General features: G+C 36.5%; 1 protein-coding gene across 1 annotated transcript in view; it reads right to left on the minus strand.

Annotated features, from left to right (window-relative positions):
- Window positions 1–17,679, minus strand: part of LOC107569969 (contactin-associated protein-like 5) — an 81,854-nt gene that overhangs the window by 22,713 nt on the left and 41,462 nt on the right. Inside the window, exons 8-10 of the mRNA XM_016256145.1 lie at window positions 11,515–11,779; window positions 9,792–9,935; window positions 8,471–8,642 (exon numbers count right to left, since the gene is read on the minus strand). Of these exons, the coding sequence (XP_016111631.1) occupies window positions 8,471–8,642; window positions 9,792–9,935; window positions 11,515–11,779 (581 nt within the window). The remainder of the gene's footprint in view (window positions 1–8,470; window positions 8,643–9,791; window positions 9,936–11,514; window positions 11,780–17,679) is intronic.

Below are 17,679 nucleotides of genomic sequence, written 5' to 3' on the forward strand. Positions count from 1 at the left end.
ATTTTATGGAGGACTGTTTCCTGATCCTTGGAGAGTAACGTTAGACTTAAAATGCCGGCAGTTGTGACTCACAGTCTGTAAGTATGTTTTAATTTAAAGGATTTGCCACTGATGATTCAAACGCGAGTTTTGGGCAGTGTAGAGTAGCACTTGTTGTTTGTCATTTCTCTGATCACAAATGCAGACAGAGTTTTATGTTTACGCGGCGCGATGCAATGCAACGCAACGCGTAAAAAGACAGTATAAGTCATTAAAATCAGTAATTATGTCCACACTGGATGCAACAAATGCCTCGTTTGTAATGGGTTTGAATGTTTTTGAATCGTTGCTCCGGCCGGACACGGCATCAACAGTATGCGAGGGGCATAACATTTCCGTCTCACGCTTGAGGTATTCAGCCAATCACAATGCATTGGATAGCTGGCCAATCACAGCACACCTCGCTTTTTCAGACCGATGAGCTTTGTAAAAATCGACGCGTTTCAAAAAGGCGGGGCATAGAGGAGAAACAATAATGTACAGTATGTGGAAAATAATGTGTTTTTTTACTTTAAACCGCATAAACACATTTCATTACACCAAATACACAAAATAATGTTATTTTTAGCAGCATCATATGACCCCTTTAAGGTAACATGTAGAAAGAAAAAAAAACATATCTTAAGCATGCAGAATAACATAAGAGGACTTTGAACGATTAATTGCCACTTTGAACGATTACGTAATTGTGGCATCCATAATTGTAATCGCTATTAGAAATTCGATTAATTGTGTAGCCCTAGTTTAATCCCCATCTCATCAGCAGGTAAACAATATTTTTCTCCATATGATGCATTACTCATAAAAAACATTAACTGGATCCTAATTGACAAACGAATAATTTCAGAAAGGAAACTTCGCTGATTAAATTGCGAAAGACAATAATACACAAGTGATTTAAGGCAAAGCATATGCTAAACATCTGCATGTAAAAATGCTAATTAAAACTGTAACACGACTAAACGCCCTTGTTAAAATATAATTCAACAAAACAATCTGGGTATGTATTTAGCTCTAAAATGACGATCTCTTCTGAAGCGCCTCTTTGTTGGCGAAACAAAGACTGTTGAATTTGAAAGGTGTTAATATTGTAATAGTTTATGTCACTAGAAAAAAAATTATTAATTGAATCCTCTAATCAAATGCTGTACAAAATATTAATACCTGCTGAGGTGCGGGAAAAAAGAACTTTAAAGAATCTTACGATGCTTGATTGCTACTTTGATCAATTTAGAGTAGAGAGAAGGAACAAAAGACCAGGATAATGAGAAGAAGAAGAAAACACAGTTGTCAGACTCCATTGTGGCAGAAATAACTCATATCCATGTAGCGTGTGATGAGGGAAGGGAGGAGAGAAATGACAACCGTCTCGTCTCATAGGCCGCAGGATTGCGGCCGTGTCTGATACTCAGCAGAGGTCGATTCTAAACCAGCGTGAGCTGATCTCAGCACTAACGGATGAACAGTGGAGGATGAAACCAGACTGAATTTGAACCCCAAAATATGTTAGTATATTTTATATTAAATTGTATATTTTGTCAGTTTGTGTTGTGGAGCTATAATTCACCCTTGAGAACATCTTGACGTATCCAAATGGTAATGCTTAATTTTCAACTCAAAATTAAAGTAACCTTATTAACATCAACGTCCATCATATTACTGCATTAATTATTGACAGGATTTTAGAAACGCTGTATTACTTACAACAGTAGTCCAAAACAATGACGTCTTTGAGCTGTTTTACAGGCGTAACATTACAACGACAATAAATCATTTTAAATAAACCAATGATTCGTGCACAATAAGTGTGATGATGGAAGGGAGGACAGGAATAACAACCGTCTCGCCGCACTGGCTGCAAGATTGCGGATGTCTCTGAAACTCAGCAGAGGTCGATCTACACCGGTGCCGGCTGATCTCAGTGCTAACCAATGAACAATGCAGGATGAAACCTGACTGTTAATACCTGAAATGCGTTTGAATACATTTTAATTGTGTCTTTTCTGCAAGGTTAAGCACAAGAGTACAAAGGCCAATATTTTGGTACAAAAAAGGTTAAAAGGAGCAAAATCTAAGAGGCCATGGATGGTAACTTAAAGAATATCTAAAGTGCTGTGGTGCGAATCTTCATTCAGCCAGAGCGAGTGTGATTAAAGATTACCATCACTCTCTCATTCTCATTTCATTCTCTGCTTACTTCTACTATGCATCTCATGAAGAGCAGGGCAACGTGGGTAGCATCACCCCTCTCAATCACCAAGGATAGCTACATATATTCACCCACAAACCAGATCCTCCCCACAGGCACTATTCAGGGCAATGGGAGGGGGGTTGTTGGCAGGAGCTGAGGTGTCTTGGCCCAGTGGCCGCTGTCCAAATCTCTATTGATCTGTCTTGACGTATCAAACTGCAGTCAGCTGGCGAGGACAGGGACTTCGGGCCTAGCCATAGGTTAGACAGGGTGATAAAGAGACAATGAAAGCGGTGTAAAAAACAGGATATGGCTAGATATAGCTAGAGACAAGGAGAAAGTGTCTAAAGCACGCTATTCTAGGTCAACACAAATGATTTAGGATGGTGATCAAAGGCCATCAGAGAGGAATGTATCTTTTCGAGACTTTCTAACTTATTCTAGAGGACAGCCAAAACCAACAACTGGCCTCGCTTATCTTCATTTACTCCGGCTGATAGGCTTTACTGAAGCGAAAACAGGCACATCTTCTACAGCCTTGGTACTCAACAAGCTTCATGTGGCTCTTAATGATGTTGCATCTCGAAGGCTCATTTGTCCCTCAAATGATTCTTTATGTTTTTGTCCTTGGCTTGGCTAGACAGTCATAAGTCAACAGCGTTCAGGATCGTTGCAAGATGACGTGCCCCTACTCTTGGTGCTGCTTACTAACCAATCAAACTTAACCAACCTATGACAATAATACTTTGGGTCTAACCTTTAAGAATTAGCAACATCCATCACTAGGACATAAGAGGAGATGGCAACCTATGTCGTTGGAAAAAGCATAACAATCAATAAGAGTCAATATGGATAACTTGCTCACATTACATCAGTTTTAGGGAGTGGTCATATTTTGCGTTCTGCTAATTTTCGAGGGAGAAAATTAATCTTTTTTTTTTAAAAAGGAGCATTTTTAATAGAAAACCAAAAGGAGTCTTTTTAATAGAAATCAGGAATTTTCTGTGAGGACAAAACATTTCCCCAACATTTCCTCATGTTTTAAGTTCCACTTAAATTCCAGTTTAAGTTGGAGTGAAGGCAAACAGAAAGCTAAAGCTGGTTTAAAAGTGACTTCTGTGTGAGCTGTCCTGTGTGACAATAGAGAAATTACCTTTCTTGTCAAACAAATTTTTGGAAAAGTCTGCTATTGTGACCACAGTGTTTGTGGAGACTGTAGAAATCCTGTCGCAATATTCCCATGACTTCTCATTCAGAACAACCCATTTTCCATAGCAAGTTCTAAATATAACTTTCACCAAAATGACTATGTCAGGGCAAATGCATTGAAGACGCTGTCAAGGCAGTCAATTTACAAAGTGATGAGCTGTTTCAACACTGAAGCAGTTCAGCGTATTGAGGCATCTTCTCCAATGACTTTCATTCAAACTGAACTACCTTGTCTGCCTGTCGAGATTACACCCGTTACACCGTTTAGAGGTAACCTTGAAAGATTCCCCTGCGGGAAAGGCTCGGATGACGTGCCCCTACTCTGGATGCTGTCGATTGACCGATCAGAAATCACCATCACTACAATATGCACCTATTCTGGATGCTGCTCACCCAACCATCAGAATTATAGGATTAGTTAACTTACGGAAAAAAAATGTCCTGGTAATTCCCTCACCCACATGTCATCCAAGATGTTCATGTCTGTCTTTCTTCTGTCGAAATTAAATTACGTTTTTTGAAGAAACATTCCAGGATTTTTCTCCATATAGTTGACTTCAACAGGGACCAACGGGTTGAAGGTCCAAATTGCAGTTTCAACGCAGCTTCAAAGGGATTTACATGATCCCAGCTGAGGAAAAAAGGTCTTATCTAGTGAAACAATTGGTCATTTTTGGTCGATTTTGAAGTTGGAGGAGAAAATCAGATGGAGTTCGGTATTACTTTTGCCTACGTCACGCGTGACCTTTCCAATGTGACTACGTAATGCGTGAAGTCATGGTTGCGGATCGCAGAGCTAGTGCAAGACGAGCATTTGTGGTTAAAAAGTATAAATATTTTGTATTTTCTTTTAAAAGATGACAGATAATTTAGCAAGATAAGACCCTTATTCCTTGGCTGGGATCATGTAGAGTCATTTGAAGCTGCATTTAAACTGCAATTTGGACCTTCAACCCATTGGTCCCTGTTGAAGTCTATATGGAAAAAAATCCTGCAATGTTTTTCTCAAAAACCTTAGTTTTTTTTCAACCGAAGAAAGAAAGTCATGAACACATTGGATGACATAGGGGTGTGTAAATTACCAGGAAATTATTATTTTGGAAGTGAACTAATCTTTTAAATACCACCCTCACATGCTCCTACTCTGGATGCTCTCCAACTGTTTAGCAATAACCATTACTACAACTTTCCCCTACTCTGGATGCTGCTCACTTTCCCATCAGAATTTATTCAGCTTACTGAGGCAACTCCTCCAATAAATTCCATTCAGTCAGAACTACCTATTGTCTGCCTGTCAGGATCCTACACCATTTTGAGCTAACCTTCAAGGCTTCCCCTGTGGGAAGGTCTCTGGTGACGTGCCCCAACTCTGGATTCTGTGTACTGACTGATCAGAAATTACAAGAACTATGACAAGCACCTATTCTGGATGCTGCTCACCTACCCATCAGAATTAACTACCACTCTGACATTCCCTACGGATCTTCAGCAACCCTTTATACGTAACCATCACTAAGATGAATCCCTATCTCTGTATGCTGCTCATCAACCCATCATACTTACTTTCCTTTGGACTTTGCCCTTACTTTGGTTGCTGCTTACCAATCCATCAGAACCTTCCATTACTCTGGCATCCCTCTACTTTGGATGCTGCAGATTACTCAATCAGAAATGACTGTGATTACAACATGCCTCTTACTCAATGAGCTGATGACCAATCAATTACAAATGATCATGCAACCAGTCTGGATCTCACTCACCAACCCATCAGAAATGATTCTCTTTCTGACATGCCCCTACTTTGGATGCTGGTCGTCAACCCTTCACAACTAACCATCACCCTAATGTGCCCCTATTCTGGGCACTTCTTAACAACCCATCATAATCATTTTGGGTATTTCACTCTTAGGTGTCAAAAAGTTGTCAGTAACAACTAGGATTAGCTAGCTAGCCTATGTTATATTCTGAACACTCAACAAACTTTTCTGTCAATCGGTATAAGAGAGTATGTACTCTTACAATCTAAAAGGTCAGGATTTGATCTTGAATCGATGTCCCAAAGTAGCTAAGACTGAATAAGAAAATTAAGCCAGAGGGAAGAAATCTTAAATGTAAATGTTTCACAACATATGCCGCAATTCAACAGCTGCTACCATGAAGGCCAAGTTGCTTTCTTGTGAACAATTAAACTTGTCACAACACAATTTTGGCCTGTTTTAATTCTGAGGTGATGGTTGGTCAAAAGAGCATTTCAAATTTAGTTTGACAAGGGCACATCAGCCTGAGTGGGTCATGGATGTATGCCTGGAACTGCCTTTCCCCCCTGGAACGTTCACAGCATGTTGGCAGAGCTAAAATCACAATTCATCCCCATGTCGGCCCTGCCAACAGTCATTTGCCCAGGTGCCAGGTCTGAGCATTTGCTCGGTGAAGAATGTGGCGTACGTTGCCAGAAAGACCTGCAGAGACGAGATTGACAGCAGAGAATTTACGATCTCACCCCCTCTCTCCTTTTCCCTGGCTAGCGTTCCCTTTCAGTAATGTTCTTTTACAAACCTGGCTATCTCTCTTTCGTTCCTTAACTATCTTTCTCTTTGTCTAATGCTCTAACCTAACCTGACTAGGTAGATGGCATTTTTTTTTTACCATTACTGTCTAATGCTCTTATCCTAATTTAACTAGCTATTTTTTACTCGTTCCTTCCTTCTTCCATCCATACACCTATCTGCATACTTTCGTTTATCCTTTCTTCCATCCTTTTTAACCCCTTCATCCATCCATCCTTCATCCATTTATCTGTTTCTTTATTCTTTCTCTCTTCTCAATCAGTTAATCTATTCTTTCTTTCTTTCTTTCTTTCAGTCCCATTAGCTTTCCTTTCTTTTTCTATCTCTATTTCTTTCTTCCTTTCATCCTCTTTTTAACCCCTTCATCCATCCATCCTTCATTCATTTATCCTATTTCTTTCTTTCTTTCTTTCTTTCTTTCTTTCTTTCTTTCTTTCGTTCTTTCTTTCCTCCATCCTTCAGTACATTAGTCCTTTAGTCCTTTCTGACATTGCATCCTTAAGTATATGTTTTGAATATACTAAAAAAAGAAACAAACAAAAGAAAGTTTTTCTTTCGTTCTTTTGTTTGTTTGTTTCTTTCTTTCTTTAGTATATTAGAAACAAACGAATATACTATATATTATTTCTTTCTTTCTTTCATCCCTCTATCCTTCAGTACAATAGTCTCTCTTTCTCTTTAATCCATCTTTTCTTTCATCCTTTTTGAAATCACATCCTTTATTATATTAGTCTTTCTTTCTCTTTCTTTCTTTCTTTCTTTCTTTAATCCATCATTTTATCTTTCATCCTTCCTTCTTTTACCAATTTATCCATTATTTCCTCTTTTCTTCCACCCATCTTTTCTTTCATCCCTCCATCCTTCAGTACATTAGTCTTTATTTCCTTGTCTTTTATTTTTCTCTAATTTTTTAACAATTCATCAATCCATTATTTTTCTTTTATACATCATTTCATCATTATTTTCTTCATCAATTTATCATTGCGATTTTCTTTCTTTCTTTCTTTCTTTCTTTCTTTCTTTCTTTCTTTCTTTCTTTCTTTCGTTCTTTCTTTCCTCCATCCTTCAGTACATTAGTCTTTTCTTCCTTTCTGACATTGCATCCTTAAGTATATGTTTTGAATATACTAAAAAAAGAAACAAACAAACAAAAGAAAGTTTTTCTTTCGTTCTTTTGTTTGTTTGTTTCTTTCTTTCTTTAGTATATTAGAAACAAACGAATATACTATATATTATTTCTTTCTTTCTTTCATCCCTCTATCCTTCAGTACAATAGTCTCTCTTTCTCTTTAATCCATCTTTTCTTTCATCCTTTTTGAAATCACATCCTTTATTATATTAGTCTTTCTTTCTCTTTCTTTCTTTCTTTCTTTCTTTCTTTAATCCATCATTTTATCTTTCATCCTTCCTTCTTTTACCAATTTATCCATTATTTCCTCTTTTCTTCCACCCATCTTTTCTTTCATCCCTCCATCCTTCAGTACATTAGTCTTTATTTCCTTGTCTTTTATTTTTCTCTAATTTTTTAACAATTCATCAATCCATTATTTTTCTTTTATACATCATTTCATCATTATTTTCTTCATCAATTTATCATTGCGATTTCCTTATTTCACTCTTCCTTTATTTTCCATCCCTCCATCCTTTGGTACATTAGCTTTTCGTTCTGTCTTTCTTTATCTTTGTCTAATGCTCTTACCGTAACCTGAATGGCTCCCCCACCATCCAAACGCTCTTATCCTCACCTGCCTAGCATTCTCTCTCTTTCTCTGCCATTCTGCCTCATATTTATTCCTCCCTGTTTATCCCCCGCTTGTGTGTGCCATAAAGTAGACCATGGAAAACAGGCCAGGATGCTATGGGATGGAGGATAATGGAGGAACTGTCTCATCTGCTCATTCCCTCTATTCATTTAAATCTGTCATTATTCGCTCACAGTGCAAGCAACAGTGTAGAGTACTTTGGTGTATTTTGCTCAATGAGAACACACGTGTGCAGAACAGCAAGGCATTGCCCAAAAACATCTTCAAATAGTACTTGTTAAAGCAGTTTTCCCTTTTAAACTCTGATCTCAGGCTTCCCAGCTTGCTAATTACTAATTAATTAAAGTGTCCTTGTCTGATGCTGCAGCTTTAAACTTTGCCCACAGCTTTTGCACTCACGCAGAATACACTATCGTTAAACAAACTGTATGAGGTTAGATTTTTACTCACATAAACATCACATTAACTATCAATCCTCTTGGGCGAGGTGTGAAACATTTTCACACATTTGAAGTTTCAGGCAAAAAAGGTGAATCCTAATTAGCTTGCAAATCACTGGCATGGATTTTACCACCATGCTACGTTGTTTTGAAACTGTGCTTGTATGTGTCACTCATTATCTCGTAATGAGTGAATTGCAATAATTTATTTAAAAAGCTACTTGTCATTAGCATTTCAAACAGAATGACTAATAGACATACCTGTCACGAATGCCACAGATGTCAAACTGGAGCTTGCTGTAGTTTCCCAGCAGGCCTTGCTGCACCAGGTAGAAGTTGATTGGCTGGTTGTTAATGATAACAGCGCGCATGCAGCCTTGATAGGCCAGTGTCGGCTTCCGGCAACCCTGATTGGTTAATACTGATGGGCAACCTGTTAAAAAATATTTACAACAGAAATAACAGATGAGAAATCATGGCAGTGTAACCAGGGCCATTGTAGTTAACTAAAACTAAAACCACAAAAACACAATTTTCGTTACTTAAAAAAAGTGCTGTAACTGTAATAAAATATAAAAACAAACTTATTTCAGTTCCTTGCCAAGGCAGCATTTTACATTTTTACAATAGTTTAACTTGATGTACTAAAAGAAGAAGCTAAAACTGAAATACAAATAATTAACTACAAAGGCATAACAAAACATAACAATATAATAATTGCTATTAACTACAATTAAAAATGAAACAATGAAATCTAAAATAAAACATAAAATATACAAATACAATCTAATTCAAAATATTAATAAAAAACTATATAAGTATCTCTGATACTAAAATACTAAAACTGATCCTAAAATAATTGTGTGTAAATAAACGTAAACAGAATTATATAAACGTAAACAGAATTATATAAATGAAAAACGTCTCTTTTGTTTTTAAAAGCAGTGAAGTTAAAACTAAAAGTAAAGCTTTATCTTTCACTGATTATATTTTGTCAATATATTTGGTTTATTTATCTCCTGTGTAACTATGTTTTGACTATATGAGCTCTTTCAGTCATAATAAGTGTGTTTTCAGTCACAATCAGTACAATTTTTAAATACTTCTTTAGAAATATTAGCCACATTTCACCTCAAAACCAATATATATGTTCAAACCTCAATAATTATTTTGTGAAAGTTTGATCCTCATTATTGTAATACAGTAATTTAATGTTATCATTTAGCACTAATGTATCACTTTTTATGTATTGATTTTTGCGTTAAGGTAAAGTGAATTGGCAGTTGGGGCTAAATTTTCCTGAAAATTATTTCTCAATGTAAAATATTTTATTGGTCCTAAAATACTGTAGTCTTCACTTTTGCATAACATCATTTAATTTTCCTTTCTTTTCATTTTGGGGTGAAATGTGTGTAGTCTTCACAATTAGGTATCCAGTAATCCATGATAAAGCTTGCATGATAAAGAACCAAAATAATTGGATTTTGTAATTACAGCCCACACAATTCTGTTGTACGTATCAATGCTTTTAATTGTAAAAGTAAAAGCTTAGTTTGTTTGTTTAAATGCACTAGCACCCTACCTCCAATTAGCACGCTCCTCCCAGGCTGTGCGATGTCCTTCAGCTGCATGGTGGACGGTGGCTCGTTGTCCACTGAGAGGGAAACCTGGAAACCTCCCACGCTAATGGACACCATGTGCCATTGGCCATCACTCAGAGCCTGACCTGGCAGAGGAAGACACGGAGCGATGTTACGCCTCAAATGCTGCGCATTAATCAGGGCGAATGATTGACAGATCTGGGGTTTGTGCGCTGGAGCTCAACGAGTTAATCTGCATATGTCAGCCCGGCAGAGAATCCACTATTCCCCTTGAGAGGGACGTACAGAGATTCAGTTTGCCGTCTGCGATGGCAGCCTGCCAGGCAGCCGCATCCAAAATTCAGTCAACATACAGGTGTGCCTGCCAAAGAGTGTTTTACAAATAAAAATCCTGTTTGAATTCTCGGTAAACGCTTTTAGGCTGAACGTACGCACGTGGGATTGGATTTTGTTCACATTGTGTATGGCGGAGATGCAAATATGAAGACAAGCGCATAACCTTGTGTATTTATCCCTTGGAGGGTCTTCCCTTTCACATCTGTTGTTCTTAATTTAAGCTAATTATAATTAGACTAAACGGGTGTTTGTATCTACAGCGGTTTGCAGCGACAAAACAACCAGTATATTTTCACTTGGCATACTTGAGACAAAATAATAATAATAATAATAATAATATTAATAGCTACTGCAGTTGTTATTATAATTATTATAACAATAACTATTTTATTGTTATTAACAAAAGTATAATAATTATTGTTATAGCTATTGTTATTAGTATTTTTTTAAAGATTGTAAATATTATTATTCATATTATTTAAAAATATTTATAATAATAGTAACTTTTGTTTTTATAATAATAATAATAATAATAATAGCTACTGCAGTTGTTATTATGATTATTATAACAATAACTTTTATTTTTATTAACAAAAGTATAATTATTATAGCTATTGTTATTAGTAATACTTTAAAAAATATTGTAAATATGATTTAAAATGTCTAATAATAGTATCAGTTGTTTTATAATAATAATAATAATAATAATATTTTTCTCATACAGGTGTGCCTGCCAACTAGTTTGAGCCGTTTATAACTTTATATTGTGTTGTGGTGGTTAACTCTGCCTACAATGAAATCTCATTGGTCCAAAATCCCACATCACAAAACTGTATAATAAACACCAGATATGTTCTGATTGGCTGCAACTGTATCGAGTTATGCAGCATTTGCTCTTTATTTATGGAAAACAAATACTGCGTGACATACTTAGGAAACTTATTAAGCCTAAAATACACCTTTTGGGATATTTTGATTTAGTATTTAACTACGGAATGGATAAATAAATATATTAGTAAATGAATGAATAAATAAATATAAATATTTTTAATCTTTTTAAAATAATGTTTATGATGAGGATGATGATGATGATTACTAAGCGTGTTGAAGACTATTTTTTGTTTATTTGTTAATAATATGAATAATAATAATAATAATTATTATTATTATTATTATAAAATAATATGAATAATAATATAATATTTATTATTATTATTATTATTATCATTATTATTTGGATTACAACATTATTAGTGTTTTTTGGATGAGGAGATAAAGATTTGGGCTGACAAGCAGAAGGTTGTAGGTTCAAACCCCACAAAATTCAAACTTCAGAAAGACACGCATGAACACTAGTAGACATCTCACCGATGACTATATCAGAGCTTTGCAATGCTGATCTGTGGTGTGTAAGTCTAAGCTGGCCATGAACGAGAAGCAAAAGCAGTCTCTCCGACTCCCGCCTCAGCCAGGTCGACAGTAGCATCCCTTCCCGGTTCCACGTCCGGAACTGGAACGTCACTGACAGCGTTTCAGTGGCAGCATCCAACGGAAGTGACAGGGAACTGCTGCTGGAGCTCAAGAAGGTGACGGATACCAGTTGAGGCTCTGAGCAGGTAAACGTCACGTTCCCCTGAAACAACATGTTGTCAGAGGGTTAAAACAGAGTGCTAGAGTAAAAAAAAATAAAAAGGTTATATATATATATATATATATATATATATATATATATATATATATATATATATATATATATATATATATATATAATGGGTATGTAAACGTATTTTTGGTGTAGTAAATATTTCAGTGTTTGCACAATAACAAACAATTTTCCCTGAATCTAAACACAAATCCATGCAAAAACATGTTTTTTCCTTCTTTGGCAGGTTTTGCCCGCAGGCAGGCAGACTTAGCGACAGGGGAATAAACAGTAAGTCAAATGTCACGAAGACAGGTCTCCACGGAAACAGAATAGGGGTCTGTTTTTAGACCAACAGACCAATGGTACTGGACTATATAGTGGACAATACATTGATCCGTATTTCTGTGTGGTCTTAGACAGCAAGCCACAACAGGACCGGCTCCAGACTGTCGGCCTATCGCATGGTGAACCGCTAGAGGAAAAAGAACGTGTCTGGATTCTTTAAGTAAGGAGGTGACAGAGCTCTAGCTAAACACAATCCAATAAAACCCCAAACACCACAGAAACACCTCCAGCCTGCGGTGACACTTTACTTAGTCTAGAAGAAAATACAACTGATTAAAGCAAACAGGAAACAACACTTGCATTACTTGTTTACTTCCATAAAATTAAAAACAAATATTATTTATTACAACAACAACAACAATAACAACAACAACAACAATAATAATAATAATAAAAATTAAAGCCAGCAACAAAAAACATTCTAAATAATAATATAATATATATAAAATATATAAAAATTAAGTAAACAGAAAACAGCATTCATATTTCCATAATAAAGTGTATTTAAGTTAAAGCTATATTCTGATAAACAAATAATAATAATAATATTTTAAATTAAAGCTAACAACAAAAAGCAGCATTCATGTTTTCCTATTTTCAAAATGAATTAAGAAAAAAAAGCAGCTGACAAACAAACAAGAAATAAATAATTTTTAACAATAACAGATTTCACATATTTTAAAAGTTTTTGTTCAAAGCAGAAACCATACTAAAGAAACAATTATGCCTGATTTATCTTGGGCGGGGGGGGGGGTTCTCGTAATCATGATTAAAGTTTTTAAATATAATTAATATTTCAATAATTTCATACTCAATCTTCAAATTAATATAGAAACAACATAAACACTGTATATTTCTAATATATGTATACTGCTGGTGTCTCTAGGAAATTGTTTTCTTTTTCCTAATATTTTATCATTGACTATATGCGCTATTGACTATACTAACATTACAGTATAATCGAGAGCTATCAATTTTTAAATTTATTAGACTTTAAAAAGTAACAACTTCTAATTTAAGTGAATTTAAAATAATCTTCGCATAAGCCTATTATAATTAATGCATATTTAGCTACCTGTGCCCTTCAACAAGTGGGAAATAGATAAAAAAAATTATAAAGTTATCAAACATTCTAAATTAAATATAGATGAATCCTAAAAGCTAGAAAACTTATTGATTTCCTCTTCTTGCTTTTGTTCTTTGATGAACAGACATCACAGCTGCTGGGTTATTAGGTTATTAGGCTGCTATTACTTTAAGAGCTGCCACTGCTGAACGTGACGCGGATTTGAGATGCATTGTATTTTGGTAACTTCATGACTTAACTGATGACATAACTGCGACAGTGCATGCACATAGTTTCATTCATACTTTAATATGAAATGATACAGGCTACAGTGTGCGCCACCGTATTTGTGCATGCAATTGAAGCACAGTGTAACGACTGACAGGACAGGAAAATTCGTTTTTACTGACATATGGCCTGACAACATCTCATCTGACCGCAGTTCACTGTTGTTCTACTAAAGCTCCTCATTACCTGTATCTTTTCTGTGCTTATTTAACTAGCACCTGTCGCTGAGACAAAGTGGAGTGTGTGTCTTAAAAGTCAGTTTGATGTGGTCATAAAGATGTTCTGCGTCTAAATAAAATAAATTCTTGCAAAGACAAAAAGAGACAGAAGCAGCAGTTGTGAGTGGGTTGGCCAACCCTAGCTCCGCCCCTGCATTAATTGCCTTAAATATTTTTAATGCGTTAAACTGAAAGAATGAATCATATGAGATAACACACTAATTTTGACAGCACTAATTCAAATGCAATATAACAGAGATAAAAAAGGTCTTAGACTTTTTGACTCTAGTAATCCCAGACACAGTGTATCCCACATATGCTCTGAAGCCCCACCATGATCACACTAGTCGCTCAAGAGACACCATGCCTCATTGCCTGGCTCTAATTGGGCTCCAAAGGCCCCTTAGGAGTCTGTATATTTGCCTCGCTGAAAACTTACTGCATAATTGAGAGAGAGAGCGGAGGTGTCCACTGTGAAAATCTCAGAGGGTGGCACGGACTAAGTGGGACTCGGTCCTCTCCGTCATTAGTACCAGAGTCCCACTGAACTCCCTCCCGGTCCATTAAAGGATGCAATATCCAGCATGTGGGCCAGATTAATGGCTGCAGTGATTAGCTGTGCTCTGGTGTAGTCCACTGCACTGATGTGACATGATATGACAGCCGACGACAAGCCATTACACATAATCACAGTGGGAAACGACCGCTAACAATACGAGACCATAAGAATGGGAACTCGCAAAAGTTGCTTGATTTAGAGGATGATGTGATTCCTCAAGCCTCAGAACTGGGAAAATGTGGAACAATAAAGCAAGACTGTGGATTTATATTTGGGTAGGGTATCATATAAATTTCTGTCATTATCAGGGATTTATGTCCAAATATTCCTACTAAAACAGCTGGCTGGCTGGCTGGTAGCTATCTATCTATCTATCTGTCTGTCTATCTATCTATCTATCTATCTATCTATCTATCTATCTATCTATCTATCTATCTATCTATCTATCTATCTATCTATCTATCTATCTATCTATTTAGTTCTATTTTTCTATGTCCATCTATATCCATCTAGTTCTCTAGCCATCTTTATCTATCTAATTCCATATGCATTTATATCTTTATATCATCGATATCATCTATCTAGTTCCATATCTATCTTTATAAATATCTACTTCTTTAGTCATCTCGTGTGTGTGTGTGTGTGTGTGTGTATATAGTTTCTATATCCATCTAGTTTTATATCTATCTTTATCTATCTATCAGGTTATATCTGTCCATCTATATCTATCTATATCTAGTTCCATATCCATCTTTATCTACCTAGTTCTATATCCATCTATATATATCAGGTTATATCCATCCATCCATCCATCCATCCATCCATCTATCCATCTATCTATCCATTTCTTATTCTATATCCATCTAGTTCCCTTTCATGGGAACTTCGAACTGCGTCCTCTAGGGGTCGCTATGGGGGAACGCCTCGTCGTGACCCGTGTCTGAAGCATACATTGAAAAAACACCAACTTGTTGGCCGGCGACAACCATGACGTCACTACCGGTGCGACTATACTATAAATAGGCGCCAGGAGCACACATTATTCTCTTCTTCGTCTTCATTGACTGTTTTGTTTGAAGCGTGCAAAAAATTTCTGTGGTAAGAGCAATTTCTATTCATCTCATTATGGCGAACACTAGCAAAGTGTTTAAGGATGTGTGCATCCGTGTTGACGTTGTTTCACATCTGATGACACACACAATCTATCCGTTATTTGTTTGGGCGAAGAGCACGCACGCAACTGCGTCCTCTAGGGGTCGCTATGGGGGAACGCCTCGTCGTGACCCGTGTCTGAAGCATACATTGAAAAAACACCAACTTGTTGGCCGGCGACAACCATGACGTCACTACCGGTGCGACTATACTATAAATAGGCGCCAGGAGCACACATTATTCTCTTCTTCGTCTTCATTGACTGTTTTGTTTGAAGCGTGCAAAAAATTTCTGTGGTAAGAGCAATTTCTATTCATCTCATTATGGCGAACACTAGCAAAGTGTTTAAGGATGTGTGCATCCGTGTTGACGTTGTTTCACATCTGATGACACACACAATCTATCCGTTATTTGTTTGGGCGAAGAGCACGCACGCGATGCACGCGATGGCCGCTCTCGTTTGTCTCTCTTTTCGAGGAAAATCCACATAAGTGGTAAGTGTGCATGTTATGCTTTGCCCACTTTTTTAAAATTCTGTATGGTAAGGGTTACGCGTTATTGATCTCGTTCCTTTTCTCTGAGTTGGTTTAGACCCTGGTACCTTGGGCTCCACTCAACTAGTGTGTCTCTGTCGACACACTCTGGAAGCATCACTCCCCTCACCATTGAGGGTTATTGTGAGTATGGTGCTTTCTTTCGAGCGTTAATCCTCTTTGAGGAGTTGGATTCCTCGCTCCATGGGCTGTCCTCGTGGTAGTATTGAGCAGTGCTCCCCTTTTATCAAAGGGTTACCTGGAATGAGCAACGTTATTCCTCTGAATTCGGAGTTCTCCTCTCACATGACTTCAGCACATACAAAGAGAAATGTGCGGTAGCCCCTGTGTGACAGGCCAAGACCAGTATGATTCCAGACTCTTGGTCTTATTCCCTTAAAGGAATCTATTCCTGATTCCAAGCCTTGAGCTCTACCCCGGGCCCAGGAGTCTGGCCCTAACAGGTAAGTATTTTGGGGTATGTAGCCTAGGTCTTTGGCCGTAGGGATTAAAGTCACTGACAGCCGTCTAACGTCCCAGGGGCAACTCCCATAGCAATATGGTAGAGTTGGTACTTAGTGCTCGCCATGGTTCTGGCATGCACTCCCCTCAGCATGGTGACGTGGGTATACCGTTCCCCATAGCGACCCCTAGAGGACGCAGTTCGAAGTTCCCATGAAAGGGAATGTCTCAGGTTACTTATGTAACCATGATTCCCTGAGTAGGGAACAAGACACTGCGTCCTCTAGGTTGCTTGTCATGCTGCGGACGCAAGCTTCAGACGAAGAAGTGAATGATGTGTGCACCCGGCGCCTATTTATACTATAGTCGCACCAGTAGTGACGTCATGGCTGTCGCCAGCCAACGAGTTGGTGTTTTTTCAATGTATGCTTCAGACACGGGTCACGACGAGGCGTTCCCCCATAGCGACCCCTAGAGGACGCAGTGTCTCGTTCCCTACTCTGGGAACCATGGTTACATGAGTAACTTGAGACGTTCTCCATCTATCCATTCATATCCATATAGTTCTTTATCCATATCTATCTAGTTCTCCATCCATCCATTCATATCCTTCTAGTTCTTTATCCATATTTATTTATTTATTTAGTCATTTAGCAGACACTTTTATCCAAAGTGACTTACAAATGAGGACAACAGAAGCAATCAGTAGTATTAAAACAACTAAAAACAGATCCAAAAATAAAAGCTAAAACTTTATAAATACTACTTATACACATTTAAAAAATAAAGAAATTAAATAAAAATTACAAATGCATACAACAAAATTTCAAAACTTAACATTTAAATGAAAAACAAAAAATAAAGCTAAAACAATTAAAAATATTAAAGAACAAAAGGTGTAAGAGTATAATAATGATTCTAACATTGCACTAAAAAAAATTTACATAACACTAAGCCAAACACCAAAAAAACAACGTACATGTTGTTTGTACACATAAATTATATATATATATATATTGAATTGATAAATGTGTATATATATATATATATATATATATATATATATATATATATATATATATACACATATACACATTCAATATATATATATATATATTATTTAATTTCCATTTAGTTTGTTGAAGTATTAAAATAACTCAAATTAAATAAAACTAAAACTTAACAAAAGTTTATTAAAATAAATTCAGACATAATTTAACTAAAATTTAAATAAATAACAAATACAAATAATACAAATCAAATGA

Source organism: Sinocyclocheilus grahami, unplaced genomic scaffold, assembly GCF_001515645.1.
Source record: "Sinocyclocheilus grahami isolate Dianchi unplaced genomic scaffold, SAMN03320097.WGS_v1.1 scaffold1399.1, whole genome shotgun sequence".
NCBI lineage: Eukaryota > Metazoa > Chordata > Actinopteri > Cypriniformes > Cyprinidae > Sinocyclocheilus > Sinocyclocheilus grahami.